The sequence below is a fragment of the Synchiropus splendidus genome, chromosome 8 (assembly GCF_027744825.2).
Source record: "Synchiropus splendidus isolate RoL2022-P1 chromosome 8, RoL_Sspl_1.0, whole genome shotgun sequence".
Classification (NCBI taxonomy): Eukaryota; Metazoa; Chordata; class Actinopteri; order Syngnathiformes; family Callionymidae; genus Synchiropus; species Synchiropus splendidus.
This window is the reverse complement of record NC_071341.1, coordinates 10,154,319-10,171,555: the sequence shown is the minus strand read 5'-3', so window position 1 is coordinate 10,171,555 and position 17,237 is coordinate 10,154,319. Positions and strand designations below refer to the sequence as shown.

Here is a 17,237-nt window from a genome sequence, read left to right as displayed (position 1 = left end):
CAACAACAAACATGGAGGAACAAAAGCAAACAGATGCTTTTGTTCAGGGATGTTTTTCACGACACAATGACCAGGGTTACTTGAAATTCTTCATCCAAATATTTACAAGACATTAAAAGAGCTTTAGTTTAAATAAGGTGATATAAAAACTTGAATACAGCCACTATCGTGATTTATTGTGCTATTGTCAAACTGATGCAAAATGAACAATATTCTGTTGTTTAAATGTATGGATGGGATCACTGATTCAGTAATACCAAATTCATCCAAATAAAAAATGTGGCTTCTTGTGGCAAATATTCTTATGCCATTAAACTGCGATTAATTGAGATTAATTAATCGCAAATTCTCTTATTAACTAGATTCATTTTTTTAATTGAATCCCACAGACACCTAACCCATAACCCTACACATAATGATCAAGCATCTTTCATATTTTAAATACATATTTAAAATGGCTCCCTTCCTTGCAACGCTTGTTTTCCATGGTCACATGACATCAGCGTGCTCTTGCATAACTCAAAGCTACACTAGGAGTGGCGGGCAGGGTGAAGCGATACAGCTCTTTGCAGACATCTTGGACTGGTGGCCCCACCACACTCATTTCTCAGCAGCTTTTTGCTGAGTCACTGCATACTTCTAAAAGATGCCGTTCAAGTACATGATCCTATGTGTGTAACTACCTTGGGGTAAAGAATAAACACCTTCGGATAAAGAATAAACGCTATCGGTTTGCATACTGTGGAAAATCATTTCAGCGAATAAGATATTATGAACAAACCAATAAAATCTATGCAGCCTCAACTACTATTCTTTGGTAAACATTCGACAAACGTTCTTTGATTTGGGTTTGAAAATTGAAGTGCCTTGAATATTAAAGTGTTTTTTAAGACGGTTGAGCTTGTTTTGAAACTCACTTGTGATACCTCCAAGAGACATACCGTATATGTGTTATGAAATATGAAAACCATTTGACGCACTAAATCTGTTTAACATTTATCATACGAAACATTCTGCAACATCACGTACTGTATTCCTTTCACGTCATATTTCTCCTGTTTCTATTTTTTTCTCCATTTTTTTAGGGTGTGTCCATGACAGAACTCAATGCCTTTAAAATACACTGTTCATGCAATTGTCCGTTTACAGTCAACTGTCATTTCTTTAGACGTTTGTATAAAAAAGCATATGGGCCCCTGACACAAATAAGCAACTTAATTGAACTCATCCATAATGTAAGACTTTGTTGCGCAACCTTTATTGTGCGTTGTTAACTTTAACGTCGCAGTCGAGCGCTGGTCTGTCTGCAGACGCTGGTTTCCTCCTTCATTACTGCGGCTCCCAGGCCGGCTCGATACACTTGTACCTGCTGCTGTGACTCCTGCTGCATCGTGCTTGTTTGTGGGAGGCAACTGGTTGTGACTGCGAATACGTTAGGATGAAACCTCCGTCCACGTGAGTGTCTGTGTGTTGCACGGAATAAATCAAAGTCTATTCCTGTGGGTGCAGCCTGAGTTACTGACTGACAAAGTATATGCCTGGGCTTCAATGTAAAATTGCAGGCAAGACACAGGCAGAATCATTGGGGGATAGACCCTCACAGCTATCTGCTTAAACAACAGCAAAGACTGAAGATAATCTTGTATCACTCTGATTTTGTTATGCGCAGCTCAGACATTTGATCATGAGCCGTCAGCTGTTGGCGCATGGTTGAACATGATTCATGAGCGAGTGCCAGTGTAAATGCAAATACCCACCAACAATAACACGACCGTGGCGCAGTTGTGTTTTCTAAAGACAATGCGACAAAGATTTGCTTCCTCCTGTGGGGAATGAATTAAATATCAAACAGTTGTCAGCAGAGGGAAACGGCAAAGTGCACCGCTTGCTGTCTCAGTAAACCAGGAAGCCGAAAAGTCAATCAATGGGAATGAAAGTGAAGAATGCAGTGGAAACATTTGTGTCTAAACACAACACAGTGTCTACAAACGTTACTGTCTAAGGGAATGAAAACATTTTCATCCCTAATGGGAAATTAAATAGTGCTTGTGATTTACACAGATAGATTCTCATGTCTGGTTAAACCACAGTTTGTGCCATTAAAATGTATTGATCTAGTTATATGGAGGCTGTAAAGCTTCTCCTTTATGAGGTCGTCCCTCTGCACCTGAACCAGATGAAATCACCCCTGCAAGGAGCGATACAGGACGAGACAATAGGAATATTTACATGACAATATCAGCCAGGCCTTAAAATATTGACGCTACACATGTCATGAGGGCATCATTCACAGTACATTTATTTTAATAAATAAATCACAGATAACAGATGGTTTGGACAATAAAAAAATATTGTTTAAAAACTGTATAGTTTAGTGCTACTGCTTACTTAACAAGCACATACTAAAATAACTGCAAAAATAATATTTCCATGTGTTCAACTCGTGCATATTTCCCTTCCAAAACATTCCTCACCTCGGCAGCAGGTTTACATGGCACCTATGTGAGTAAATTCCTCCCCGAACACTCACGTGAATGTGGTTTAAAGGCCCACTCGCCACACAAAAATAATTTAAAAGCATATATATGTATATATTGTAACATTCCTGAGTTGTGCTGCTTGGGTTGTGGGGGAGTTCTGGAGTGAGTGCGCATGCATGCAGGGGAGAGTTGAGTTTTCTTTTGGGACGCTCAGAGGAGTGGCGTGTTGCAGCACAAACTTTTTGGGATTTGTTTGCTTGTTTATTGACTCTATAATAAAACCATCCACTTCGGAACTAGTGCATGTTCTTTGGAAGGAACACCACATCATCACTATATATATATATATATATATATATATATATATAGTTGTAACGTGTATAATTTTGTAACACCTAGCGGAGGGTTTGCAGATTGCTATCTCACAAGGGCGCTTCCTCCCCTACTTGACCCAATGATTAAAAATGTCCTGACAGAAGTGAATCTGCTGCTAAAGATTTTCTGCGATACAATAAACGCAAGTTAATAAATTATGTCATGACTTGATGTCTGCGTCTTGGAAAAAAACCTGAGCCGCATTTGACCTTTGACAATGGTAAATTATACTCACGCTGAGTCATTGTTTCATGTCTGCTATCAAGAGGTGCCCATAATAATCACCTTATGTTATCATGCAATGCAGGTCCAAAATGCACTGCAACAGTTGAAGCTGTTATGTTTGAAGGCATGAATATGATTATTATGATTTTTCAAATTAACTATATATATTTCTGTATTCAATTCAGAGTGTTAAAAATGTGTTTGCTCCATTAAAACATTAAATGAATTATTACCCTTAAATATGTTTCCAAAAACCAACATTATTCTTTGTTAATGTCCTGAGTATAATGCTTCTAACTGACCTGGCTCCAACAATTTAAATCGACCATTATGTGCCCTATCTGAGTGGTGACAACAGAAGAACTGTCCTTGTTGTCACTGTTATTTGGAAACACAATGTCTTCAGTGAAGTTCCGACTGAGAGGATTCCAGCTGAAACTGAGACTGTTGCCACACAGAGAAGTCCGTGTGCACACACACAATAGAGGCACAGAGTGAAGCGGTGTGAGCGCAAATGTCCAGGTAAGACGGAGCTAATCTCCCAATGCATCAGGGGCGTCCACAAAAGGAGCAGGTTACATTATTTGGATACAACTCTGTCCGGAGTTCTGGTACTTGTTAGAGAAAAAGTCCACTATCAGTGTGGGAACTGTTAGATAATATTCTCCTTGCTGAAGTTGTGAATGGATTTATCGCGCAGCTATTGCGTAACAACCTTTCTAATCTTAGAATGGACTTAGTGTTTTCAGAGCATGAACATGAAGTGACAGGTTGCAAAATAACATTAAATACCTAGAATTAAAGCATTAAATCAGGAATGAGTAGAAAATTATTCAGACATTTACAATAAATATTAATGGTTAGAGTTCTAAACTATGTCAATGTGATAGCAGCACAAAAACAAATGTAGTTGAAATGTGACATAGATGAAGATCACGTGGGCCAAAAAGACATTTTCTGTAACCACGGATATTGAAATCACATCCTGCCAGTGGATGACAGTTTAGGGGATCAGATTTTTGGCTATATTAATTATTAAGGTGAACACAATGTTTCAATGATTGATTTGGTGTCAGTGTCATGGTTCATTAAGACAAACATGAGGCAAAGCATGTTTGTCATATTTGTCTAGAGAAAACAAATGAGTGGAGACAGCCAATGGTCTGACTGTCTGTCTGAGGGAATCACAGTTTAAAACCTGGTCACGTTTGTTATCCTCTGATGTTTCAGGAAATGAGGCTTCACCAGGTGACAACTGCTTTCATGGCTCCTCTTCACACTCCCCAATACCATGCTCGACTGGAAGCGACCGACTGAAGACAAAAATAAACTTCAGATGGATGAAGAGCCAGTGCCTGGTCTTCCCTGCTGATCTGAGACGCGTCTGAAAACACATTTTCCCTCCTCATTACAGACAATTACAGCACTGAAGACGGGAGATTGGCGACAGGGATAGTGGACACAAAATAGCAGGCGCCTCCCAAAAGGCTTGGTTTGGTGAACACTGGCTGGCAGAGAAGATAAGGAAGGGATTAGGACTGCAACACAGCAGGGTCATCTGAGGCGATCGAGATAAAGCACCGAGTTAAAGGGTTCTCTGCCTTGATGGCTCTGATCTGTCCCAGAAGGATCCATAAATGTGTACCACACCTGGGCAACAAGTGCAGCTCCTGAGATTGTTTCTTTGATGGTTTTGACTTCAGACAAACAGCTAAGCATTTTTTATTTCAACTTCAGGAGAAATACATTTGAAATATTCTGTATATACAACAACAATAAAAATAAAATAAATAAACACCTAAACAAATAAATAAATAATAATTATAACAAAAATAATAATTTATTATTATTCCTTCTTCTTTCAGTCTTTGTCATTATGAACTTTAGTCAAACTTATTAACTTATCCTCAGTTCCTGAACAATGTTTTATTAATGAGGTGCAAACATGCTCATTGTACTTTGTTGTGATTATATAATGCATGGCAAACACTCTCAGCTTTTAATGCCTTTAACAAAGCCTCTTTCCCGATGAAGCCATGCAAACCATAATGCGTTCCAGCTCATGAGGTAAAAGCAGAGACACCAGCATTAACAGTTACACGTCTTAAACTGCCACGTCAGCAAAAGGCAGCCTGTGCTGGCCCTCACTCACCATTTATTCAGCTGTTACTAGTATGTTATTTTCAGAGATTCTATGAAGTCACTGTTAAAGAAAAACTAAGTATATTACTGTTTTTGTTGTTTTGTTGTCGTTGTTAGTATTCTTTTATTATTAGTTATTGTTATTATTGTTATGGATGTATTGTAGTTATAATAAATTTTATGGTAAAAGTAAATGTAGCAATATTAGAAGTCATGAAGGATGCATATAAATAAATAGATAACTACATTATCACAGTACGTTTGGGGAAAATAATCCAAGTTGAACAATTCCTGACTCAGCATGCTTTAAAAAAAAAAAACAACAACAACAATAACAACAAAGAAAAAGTGTCAACCCACATCCTGATTTGATAGATATACTTTGCTCAGACGAGGTTTTATTGACTTCATAACCTTTAGTTTCCCGAGAAGTATCTGTTTGTGCCTGTTGTTGGAGATACTCCCACATTCCATCAGTAGTGACTAACAGAAGGTGTATTTTCCTGAAGGAGTGGTTCCAACAATACCGCACACTAAATCGTTTTTGCTCAGTTTGTATTTACTACTAAGCTTTTGCATGGTGAAATGCAAAAGGAATATACATCGAGGAATGCCACGGAAATGTAGTTTTAAATCCGAGTATTATCAAAAACGATTTTGTGCCAAAGTTCCTTTGGGCCAGTCACTTCCTGAAACACCTGTTTGTCAGGTAGGATCATCCGCTGCGTCGCAGCACCGGAGAGATTGAGTCACCACAAAGCGCACCATGGACGGAGTTTTACTCCGACTTTGACGCAAGTTTGACGTTTACTTTTTCCGTTGGGGGAATTACGGTGTGAATTCTTGAGTAAAATGCGACGACTGTGCCGGAGGAACGGCGGTGCTCACGTGCTGCTCCTGCTGTGTTGGCTCGGCTGCTGGGGTGAGTAAACAGGCCAGTGACGCCCCGAACTCCAGAAATGTGCAAAATATACGCGCTTAAAATTCCAAAACAGCCGCTTAATAAAGCTAAACTGACGGCTAAGTGTTTGTTTGTAGTCATTTATATCAACTAGACTTTTAGTTTAAACACCTTTCGCCTGCGGAAGTCCAGGAATTATCCAGGTCCACTGGGAAAAGTAGTGCGGAAAAATGCTCCCATATCGGTCTCTTTTCCGTCCACCCCGCTTGTTTATAGTCAACGAGCAGATACTGTGACGCTTCATTTAGACTTAAGACTAGTTATTGTATGCTCTTTTTATTCTCCAATTCAGTTTGTATACACCATTAGTCTCGAAATTAACCACTGCCACTGAACGCACCTTCGTCAATGCAAATAAGTTATGATAATTTTTTATGTAGTATTAAGGTCGTAAATGCGATTATACACTTCAGTTTTTCTAAGAATACTATTTATGACACCAATGAAACTACACTGGGTGTTGAGCACTGTTGCATAACTCTTCTGTAATTATTAACAAACATGGGGTTGATGTTATTGAGGAAATGTATCTGGATTTTTCTACTACAGTCAAGTAACTAGGATTTATTCTTCTTTGTGTTAATCTGCTGGACAGTCATGTTGAAGTTGGACCAGGTGAGATTGGACCCAATGCATGTGGGAAATGCGTTGTATTCACATCAAGCATCAACCTTCATGTGACATGATATCATCTGTTTTATTGATGGGAACCCATGACGCAGTCACTGCCCAAATATTAACACCGTACTATGAATACATGAATAGAAGAACATGAACTGTGACACACAAATATTGGAAACGCGTCAAAGACCCACTTCATTTCTTTGTATCATGTGGCATGAGACGGTTGTGGGGAGAGATGCAAACATAGTATAACTGAAAGTCATCCATGATGCTTGGATGAAACTCTCTTTTTAATCAGGAGGAATTACTGCAGGTGCATATGTTGTGAGCTCAAGCCAAGAAACTGTCGTGTCAGGTGTGTTTGGAGGTTTGCAGGCCGCACAACAGCAGGTAAACACAGTAGAGAAAGAGAATATATTAATATCCTGTTCATAATCTGGAGTTGTGCTTTCAGAGCATTGCTGCCGTTTTTCATGTATTATTTCAAAAATATTTTATGAGAGGATTGAAGTTTGATGTCATACGAGTAAGTGATGAGTTCTTCCTTCAGTAACAGGGTGTTTTTTTTGGCTTGTTGTCAGTGTTGCTCAGGTGTGTCCTTTCATTTTCAGCTCCATCCACGGTCTCCTGCATCAAAGTCAACACTCCACCGGAGCTCCATGCATCTAAAGGGGATACTGTCAAATTGTCCTGCACTTTCACCTCCACCAGCACCCCAACCAGCAAAATGATCATTGATTGGTCCTACAGGCCGCAGACTGGTGGACCACCGCAGAATGTGAGTTTCCAGGAATTTAAGCCACATACGCTCCAAAAAGAAACACAATTTTAATTGGCATTTCTTTAAATTGAATTGAATCATATTTTAGTTCATACTGCACACATTGTTTGCAGTCACATTTTTATTACGTACAATCCATCAATGCCAAAACATCTATTTTACTAGTATTAAAATTGACAGTTACACATAATTGTCAGTTCTAGATGTATTTTTCACGTTTGCCTTAAGGTCATGCTGCCTAGAAAAGTCGGTCTGAATTTAATGTGTTGCCCGTTCACACATTGGCATGTGGCTCTTTTACCTGTTGTGAACAGTGTTTGTGTGGCTCTTGGTATTTGTTTGAACTGTATTTCAAGTACTCAGAGGTGATTGTGACGCTGATTTAATTACTTCTATTTTTTCTCAGCCAATGCAAATTATCTACCAGAGAATCTAAACAGTTACTATATTAAAGTACAGTATGTCTGGGGGGGAAAGAGAAACTTTGTTTGACCTGTATTTTCAAATTTAGTTTGCAACATTTTGAAAAAAAGATAATAAAATGAATGTTGTGTATAAAAAGATTAATTTAAAAAGAAAAACAGGTGGGAAATAATTTACTCTATTTAATTCACCATGAAATATCAAAATATTTGTTATATCATGGTATTTTATAGCATAATTTTAAATAGAAAGTCTTATATGTTGGTGTTGTTCGTATGTTTTGAAGTGACCGTTTTAAAAATAGTTGAATGAATTTTTCACAGTTGATAGAAATATCACGTCTGGTCAGTAGACTCCAGATGATAAACATTTGTTGTTTTGTCTCTCTAAGTCAGCAGTATCATCATCCTCTTAAATCCCAGCGCCGCTGACTGTTCAGTGACCCCTCTTGCTCGTCTTGTATCCCTGAAGATAGTCTTGTGGTATTGCTCCAAATGTTGTATCCATCCCAGCCCATAACTGCACTCAGTCCTCTAACCCTCCACAATCGGGTTTCAGTTCCTGTGACCAGTCCACTAAAATGCACCACATAATTTAAGGCGTTCCATTTGGAGTTGAAGATTTCCATCAACTGTGGTTGCATGTAATTGCATTTGGACCCTCGGAATCTATAGTGTGGTAGTTGCAACCCTATATGGCATCATTTCCTATAGGAGCACTCAGAGTTAAGTGAAGGCTAATGTTTTGTGGCTTCCCTGATATGGAGTGCTGTTGGTTCAGCCATTAAGATGAAGATGCTCTTCAAGGTATGTTGGAAACGAAGATTAATGTGTGTTTCAGCGTGGCTCTTTTTCACCATAAATCAGCAAAAAAATACATGAACAACTGGACTGTGCCTCAGAGTCCTTGGTTCTCATATGGAAAAAAGTTTGGACCAATTTGGGAAGCAGTTCCTTCCCCTGGTTAAGTACTTAAAGTGTCTTAGGATTTTGTTCAAGAGTATGACATGGACAGGTCAGTTCAATATCTCTGTGAATTAAGAGCTGAGCTAAAAGACAGGGCTGCTCAATCAACTGGTCAGCGACTGTCCATTCATTTTCAATGTGTTGTTTGTGACGGAAATAACAAGATGGTAACTACAAGCAAATGTTTCTCTACAGTGAGAGGAAACTTGACATCATAGTAGAAACTCTGTTGCTCTGGTCTGAGAGAGGCCAGTTTAGGTGTCATGTGGGCCGGTCGCTTTGCTGACGTCTCAGTTGTCAAGTGTTGTGATGACTCTTGAGATAAAATATTTCACTCAATTGTCTGAAAGAAGTATGCTTCACATGAGGTGTGTTGTCCGGTGAAGTCTGCAAAATGTAGTCGAATCCATTTTATCAGTCTCTCGAAAATGTTTTGAATGTTTTGCAGCACTAATGATGAACACACAATGTAATTCACAACTTAATCATTTGACCATGGAGTCTTGGGACAGGAGCGATGCACAGTCACTTTAGATTGGCACTCAAAGCTGAAGTTAGAAAAAAAAGAAGTGAGAAACATGCTGACTGATGTAAACTTACTATAGACCAATCAGATTTTGACCGTTTTAACACAAACCAATTTCCCCAATTTTCTTCACTGACACACCATTTCAGAGAGTCAGACGTGTTACATAGTTTACCAGTTGGATTTGCTCCATTACTTTGAGACAAATGTACCACTCCTGCTGTAAACTACCACAGAAACCATCTGTGGAGTTTCTCAATTTGCTTCCCAAGCTTTCGCTTAGACTCCATCCAATTTCATTAGCTGCTTTATTGGCCGGCGTGGCCTGGCCCGTATATCACCCCGGGGTAGGCCATGAATAAGCATGTGAGAAGCTCTGTCAAAAGTATAATTCTGCAGCCGAGGCTTTCGCGTCAATCTGTAGTGCTGCATTGCTTCAGTGGCTTGCATAATTACCTCAGTCCTGATGAGAATTAATTCCAAAATTTGCAGACTGTGCAGTCAAACATCAGTGGAAGCTGCCTAATTGACTTGATTTAGCATTTGAACTCCTGGCAGTTAATACGTATAATAAAACAATATTTAATCATAATCACGACTTTCTATTAATATTATTCAAGCTCAGTCACTGTTGGTAAATTGGCCAGTCAGTCGACGACATTTTCGTTGCCAGACTCTATGCATTACTCCTTTAAAAGCACTGTTGAGATGAAAGGTTTGTTTTTAGACTCAGCAGACTATAGTGCAGACAGACTTGAAGCGGCTCAGAGACTCGCCAAGTCCTCAGATGATCAGCTGAGAATGACTAACACTGTGTTGGGGGTTGAGATTCATCGCTGCACTCACTCAAGAAATACTCAGACAGTCATAAAACTATAAAGCTTTATCAGCATGTTTGCTTGCTTGTTCAAGTCTGCATTTTATTGAAGCCACACGTGCGTCCGCCTGTTGACCAAAGTGTGTCAATATTTATTTAACAGCCACATGAATGGGATATGTCCATGAGGAGGAGAGAAAAAAAACAGGCCCCAAATTGAGCTCTCGCTGTTCTTCAGTACCCTCTGAGCAAACTATAGATCTGTGGAGCTTTTTCTCAGCGTGAAACCGTACTGCTGCTCACTGATGCTGACTTCTCCTCAAAGCCTGGACTCGACAGCTTTTCACATCTCCATGGTGTGACTCATCAGTTGTTTTGCTCTATAGTTGCCACAGTTCTGAGAGTCGCCTTTGTCCTTGATAGTCGGCTGCAGAACTCTCTTCCTCCTCTTGTCAGCCTGCAATATCACGTTGAACAGTCAGAAAGTTCACTGCTTGCTTTCCTTAACACGTCCACTGGGATGCAGTCGGGGATAAATGCCTTTCTAGTCTTCATTCTTTTCAGAGCTTCCCTCATTTCAACTTTGCCAATTCCATAAGCTACCTGACCTTTTGTTTTGACGAGTGTTGACCACAGAAGTAGTAACAAACAGACGGTTCTTATAGATCGGAACCTCTTCTAGGTTCCCCCAGCCTTACGTGGTATAAAGCCCATTTACTGTATCATTGTTATATACGGATGCGGACAGAGCCTTCTTCAGAACCTATTTCTCCAATGCTTACCACAAAGCTTATGGATACGGACCAAAAACCACAAACCGTGGGGGCAGTGTTGTTGTTCCTACCCAATACGTAGCTCTGATGAGACACGGTGAAGACATAACAATGGCGGAAATTCTCCGTTTCCCAATCGTGATATATTAAAAAGCCTCACTGACCACCGCCTCCTACAATGCGGCCTCCATTTTTGTCTTTTGTGCGAGAGGTATGTTTAAAGGGCTATCGCCATGCTTGTTTTGGAGTTTGTTGTTGTCATAAACTTTTGACTCTGGGCTGCTCCCCCGATGGGTGTGTTGGTGAACAGCAATGCCAACGTAAAGAATACATGGAAGTATGTGATCAGCGATGTTGACGTTGCTTGAAAAGGACGGTTACAATTTAGTACGTAAAGCGAGGATAAATGGGCCTTAAGGTGGTAGTAGAATGAGCAGCAATATTGACCGTCAAGTGAAATGAGTTTGTGCAGTTTTTCATCAATATTTCCATGCTGTTTTGCCAACAAGAAAATATAATTTAATTTTTGGAACTCCTGGGTTTCTTTCCCAGATGTTATCCAAGCAAGATGATGACTCACCTGTATCCTGAGCCGTCCTGATCTGTTTTTTGAGGTCAAAGATGCCACACCCACACGCTGCCCTGTTTTGTCATCCATTTAAAAGCGGAGAACACACCTAAGAAACCTAACAACAGTTTCGACATTTGAAGAAACGTTGACAGCCTGAGAAACATGTTCTTGAATCACACTGATCTCCTCAGTTTCTGAATGTATCTTGCTAAAGGAATGGCGAGGAATTTTAGATTGTGACGTGCTGCTTTGAATATCTGCACCACATTTACAAAAACATCTGAAACCATTAACTGTGGGCTTCATATCGTCCCGCTCTGTCTTGAAAACTCTCAGATGAGCGTGACCAGTGGTGTTAATTGGAAGTCGGAAACGCTTTGATGGTGTATTTAATGGGGGTGGGAAAAAAAAATCAATAATTTAATTTTGTCTGCATCCAGAGTCCAGCCGGAGAGATTAGATCTTATCTCGCAATTCATCTAAAATGCAATTTGATATCTGGTCTTTCTTCTCATCCAAGACCAATTGCTCAGATGCCGTCGAAGCAGCGTAACGCTGCCATTTCTTCATGTCAGCCTCATTATCTTGGGTTAATTTCACCTAATTTGGAGGGTTTGGATTGTTGAAAGTGGCTGGTTAGATGTATAAAACACCACATCTTTCAAAAAATGGTCCCAGTGAAAATATTCTTTTGTTAATTTGACAGTGCCTGAATCATTATCTATTACAAGAAACATCCAACTTACGTCCACCCGTACTTACAACCACGTCCAGCAGCCTTGAAGAGCATCTTCTGGCACCGCAGCAAGTAGTGGCCCGGCAACACATACACCAGTTACGGCAGCACAGTATCCCAGCATCTCACTCTCACACAGTGATCTACCACTATAGTAGTAACTATAACCGTCACGTCAGCTATTTAGAATGGCATTCGACTTGCGTCCAATCTGACTTATGTAAGTCGGATGTTACTTGTATATTCTGGGTTCAGCACCTCTTTGCCATCAAACAGCGGCTTTTCCCCCCTCAGAAAAACATGAACTCTAATTCTGTTTTTTTGTTCTCAGACTGTAAGCCAATCTCCAAGTGACATGCCTTGGTCTCATGAGTCACTCTAACAAGGAAAAATAAAAAAAGGGCTCATTTGTTTTTAGATTTGTCTGCCTGTCATATAGTTCCGCTCACACTTCTCTCTACATTTGCTCGACGAGACTGAACATGCATCTCTCTCCACTCAGCAAGCAGCAATATTGCCAAAAAGAGAATGTCCTGTCGCCATCTGTCCCACCACCTGTTGATGCACGCTGGTTCTCTGTCGCCAGAAATGATGGATGTGATTTGGGAGTTATTAGTACGACTCGGCTTCCTGAACAAGATGAGTTCCTCTGCTCTCAACATGAGCAGGCCAGCTGTGCTGGTCCTCCTGTTCAGCAAGCTTGGTCAGCTCCTCCAGGACTTCACGTTTTTGTAATTGAAGCTGGAGAGTTTGCTGAAAGTTGTGCTCAATGAGCAAGTCAGGGATGCTTTGACAGCAGATGATCAATGTGAAAAACCACCAAATATTAGTTTTGATTCCATCCTGTTTCATATTAATAAAACATGTTCACACTGCCTTCATTATTATACATTTTGGCTCAAATACCGTCATTATATTTTATATTTCTACATTCTAAGTCTGAAGTTTGTCATATTCCACCTGGTGTATAAAGCGCATTGTCTGCTTTTTTTTAGTCTCACATGAACAGAGTAGCTTTGCATCAAAATAAAATGTTGTGTTTGTTAGTTCAACAATTTAACAAGGTAAAGTTTACTTGACACGCTCTGTTTATACTTTGACTAACAAGAAGATGAGCCTGTGTGTCCATTCAGGCTTCACCTGATCACAAATGTCAGTCAGTGAAGCATTAAAATCATCTTAAATGGACCTCAACAACACCACACAAACTCGCAACTGAGACACTTATGTGTGGAGGTGTTCTCTTCCTCCCTCAGTTTATATACAGTGTTTATACTCTATTCTTGTTGTGGAGCACATGAAGTCCACAGTTATTGTGTGTTTTAGTACGTGGCAGAATCATGTCGGTACTTCAGCGGCAGCAGTGCCAGTGAAAACGGATTTGAAGATCACATCCAGGTCCACATAGTTACTCACTTTCTGTGGCATCACTAATGACCAGTGACATTTATATGTGTAAAACTTAAGTACTACTTTATATCATGGTCCACAGAGCTGTCTTGCATGACGTGGCTGCATGCACATTAATACGGCTGTTAAACATCAGCAAGCCCGAACCGAAGGGGAAAATGTTACAGTGTCGGTTGGTCCTATATATATATTACTGGCATTAATATTAGCATACCTTCTTCATCTCCTCAGTTTTTTCACTTCTCCTCTCGGGCCTTCCATCCTCAAGATGGCCAGTTCAAGCAGAGGATTGAGTGGGCGGGAACTCCAGCGCGGGGAGACGCCTCCATCGCACTGATCAACGCCTCTCTGAGCGATAACGGCACCTTCACTTGCTCAGTCCGGAACCCCCCGGATGTACACGGCTCTCCCACATCACACACTGTTCTCACTGTCACACCAAAGGGTAAGGGCTTGCTCGCGAGCAACAGAGGCTGTGTGGGTGATGAAAATCCTGAAATAATAATAATAATAGAACATCCATTTTCTGACATAACAGTTTCATTAGTTTAAATAACAATGGGTAAAAAGTGTAGTAAATGTTGTTTTGCATTTTCGTTTCAATATTGTAGCCACTGTGAACAGCCCCCCGATACTTAACATATTTCCTTTGTTGGTTTTCTCTTACTCTGAAAACCGACTTGCTTATCATTAAAAAACATTTGGATTTTTTCAGGCGGAGCTGGGACGATACAAGTCCCTGTTTTAAATCATCCCAGCTCTGCAGAGATTAGGCTTTCCTCCCAATACATTTTTAAATACAGTAAAGGGTGTCAGAGGAAGTTTAAATTCCCACATTTTCTTCTGCATTTGAGGATAATCCAAATGTTTAGTTGATGTTTGTGTAAGCCTGTTATGTTCACCATGTTGACACACATTTCTGCCACAGAGAAATGCGGAGCTGGATTTGCGAAGGGATGATTTATTAGCTTTAAGTTATGAGCCTTATCTGCTGAATATAAATGTCTTTGACCTACATTTCTTGTAGACATCAAACCACATGGTGTTAAGTAACAGCTTTTGAAAGCTGTTTCTGAAGATGCACTCAAAGGACCGAAGGAAAGAAGAGTAGGTGGTTGCTACCACCTTTTGCTGCAAAAGCAAAGTGTTGAACTAAATAAGTGAAGGTGACTGACAACAAATTGTGTTCAAATATTTCCTGAGGCAAGCAGTTCACTGTATGTTGGTCCTGCATACATATTTATTCTGTAGCTTCTGTTTAAAAAACAAATTAAAAAATATGAACGCAGTTTAAAACAAACTGAAATTCTCAGGCTGCGCGAAGTAAAGAGGTGTCTGTTTTGACAAAAAAAAAAAAGATTAAAGGCTCCATTTGATTAATTTGTTTTAGTGAAAAAGTCATATAAATAGGAAGTAATTTTCCAATATATTTGGTAAAGAATTTAACTTTACATTCCGGGTTTTAATTTACGCCACATTAGAAATGATTCCGAGCAAGATTTCATCTTCTTTGAAGGTGCTGGAGATTTTATTGATCGGGGATTGATTTTTTTTTTTCTTTAATCGTATTTAAATGGATATGTGACGAGTCACTTCCGAGTGTGCTGAGAAATATCCGATCGTTAATGAGTGACATTCTTCACCCGTAGCACCGAGCATTCGCTTCACTGACATCGCCGTGCTGCTCGCCGCCATCCTCCTCCCCTCCGCCGTCATCACCCTCATCCTCATTGGCCGCATGCTCTGCCCCAAGAAACAGAAGCACCAACCAAAGTCCACCAGATCGCCGATAGAGGTCACAGAAGGGTGAGCAGATCTGATCGACCAATCGCTGCAGCGGTCCCCTCGGGAATAGTAAGACTCTGATGGTGACTGATGTTGCCTGGAAATGCTAATTTTATGACAGTTAAACAGGAATGAAGGTGTTGCTTAAGGATGCGCTGACGTGGGCTCATTGAATTTTAACGTTCTGGTGAATTCGGATTTGTTTTTTTCATTTGCTTATGCATCCAAGAGGAGCCAAAAGTCCAGTGTTATGTCGTTGAAAGACTAAATACTCAACGCACTTGTCCTGTTTTGGTTCACAGAGAGGAGTATGGCATGGATCCACACGGGGCCAAAGTAAATAGGACCACATGCTGTGACCTATATCTGATGGTACAGTACATGGCTTCCTTTGTTGCAGCCCATAAATAACTTAAAAAGTCATGTCTGCCAGATCCGTTTCAGATGTTTAATTTTACATGTTCTCCCTGGCTGGCTGCAGGACCACAGGGTTAGTCCGATATTTACTTCCCAAAACAACTTGTTTTGTGTCTGCTTTTCCGACCACCCAGGACTCCGACGATGAGTACGAATACTACACTGAAAAAAAGGATCCAGGCCTCCGAGAAGACGCCGAATCCCAGTTCTAGAAAACCCTTGTGGCTACAGTGTAAACGCACCGGATGGAACAGTTAGTGCCTTTTTAATGAAAAGGTGCAGCGTAGAATCAATGTCACTCTCAACTACTTCCTTCCTCACTTTATGTAATTGAATTTACTGTTCATACTGACCACTTCGTAAAGCTCTGTGTTTCGTCCCTCCCTCATTGCCCTTTTCTAGCCTTCTGCAGAATGATTTCCTCTTTTTCTCCCTTATTTTGTACCGTGTGGAAAATGTATTTTGACACTTAATACTCGTCAGCAGGTGACACACTTGCAAAAACAGATGAGCACTATGTACATGTATTTATATCTTGTTCATCCATACGTGCGTCACTTTATTGTTTTGAAGGAGATATTGTTTTTGTATAATTTATTACTTGTTGTAGCTGTAGATTTGTTTTCTTGAGATGAACATTTCCTTTGTTGCTTCATTTGCAAATTTCAGTGGCTAGGAAACGAAAAAATTACATTTTACAAGTTGTTCAATACTCTAATCTGTAAAATGTTGATCAGTTTATGACATATGCGAATTCATTTTTTTGCATACTCAGCACTATCATACCTACTTCCATACATGTTTTGTACTTGTGGGTTCATTTTTTTTTCAAGTTAATATCATCCATGAATGAATGTATATTTTGTCAGCATAAAGCAGCGGCAGACAGCCGGGTTTGTGTACGTTTGTTTCCTCGATGTTCCTTGAAACCAGCGGCTTCACCGGCAGTGCATTGTCTCGTGGGACCACAGAGTCATGAAGAGACTTAATAAAAATGTGCCAATGAGATGTACTGATAACGATAAGTCCTCATTTGTTTTCCATTTCTCATTCAGCCCATTTGTGCACTCAAGGCTTTAATAATTCACACTCTGCTACGGTGAAACAATTATCATTCCTGCCTCATCTCAACTACCATGGCAACAGCTTACGCATAGCAAACACGCTCGATATACAGCAAATGTTTGAGTTGCAACTCTAAATGGTCCATTAATACGATTCCAAAT

The 17,237-nt window shown here is 40.0% G+C and overlaps 1 protein-coding gene across 1 annotated transcript; it reads left to right on the top strand.

The window, feature by feature from the left end:
* Nucleotides 1-5,709: 5,709 nt before the first annotated feature.
* mpzl3 (myelin protein zero-like 3) lies at nucleotides 5,710-17,030 on the top strand. Its single transcript, XM_053873859.1, has 6 exons — nucleotides 5,710-6,144; nucleotides 7,419-7,585; nucleotides 14,041-14,254; nucleotides 15,459-15,615; nucleotides 15,897-15,966; nucleotides 16,146-17,030. The coding sequence occupies exons 1-6, from the start codon at nucleotides 6,075-6,077 to the stop codon at nucleotides 16,221-16,223; spliced, it is 756 nt and encodes a 251-aa protein (XP_053729834.1). The 5' UTR covers nucleotides 5,710-6,074; the 3' UTR covers nucleotides 16,224-17,030.
* Nucleotides 17,031-17,237: the final 207 nt, after the last annotated feature.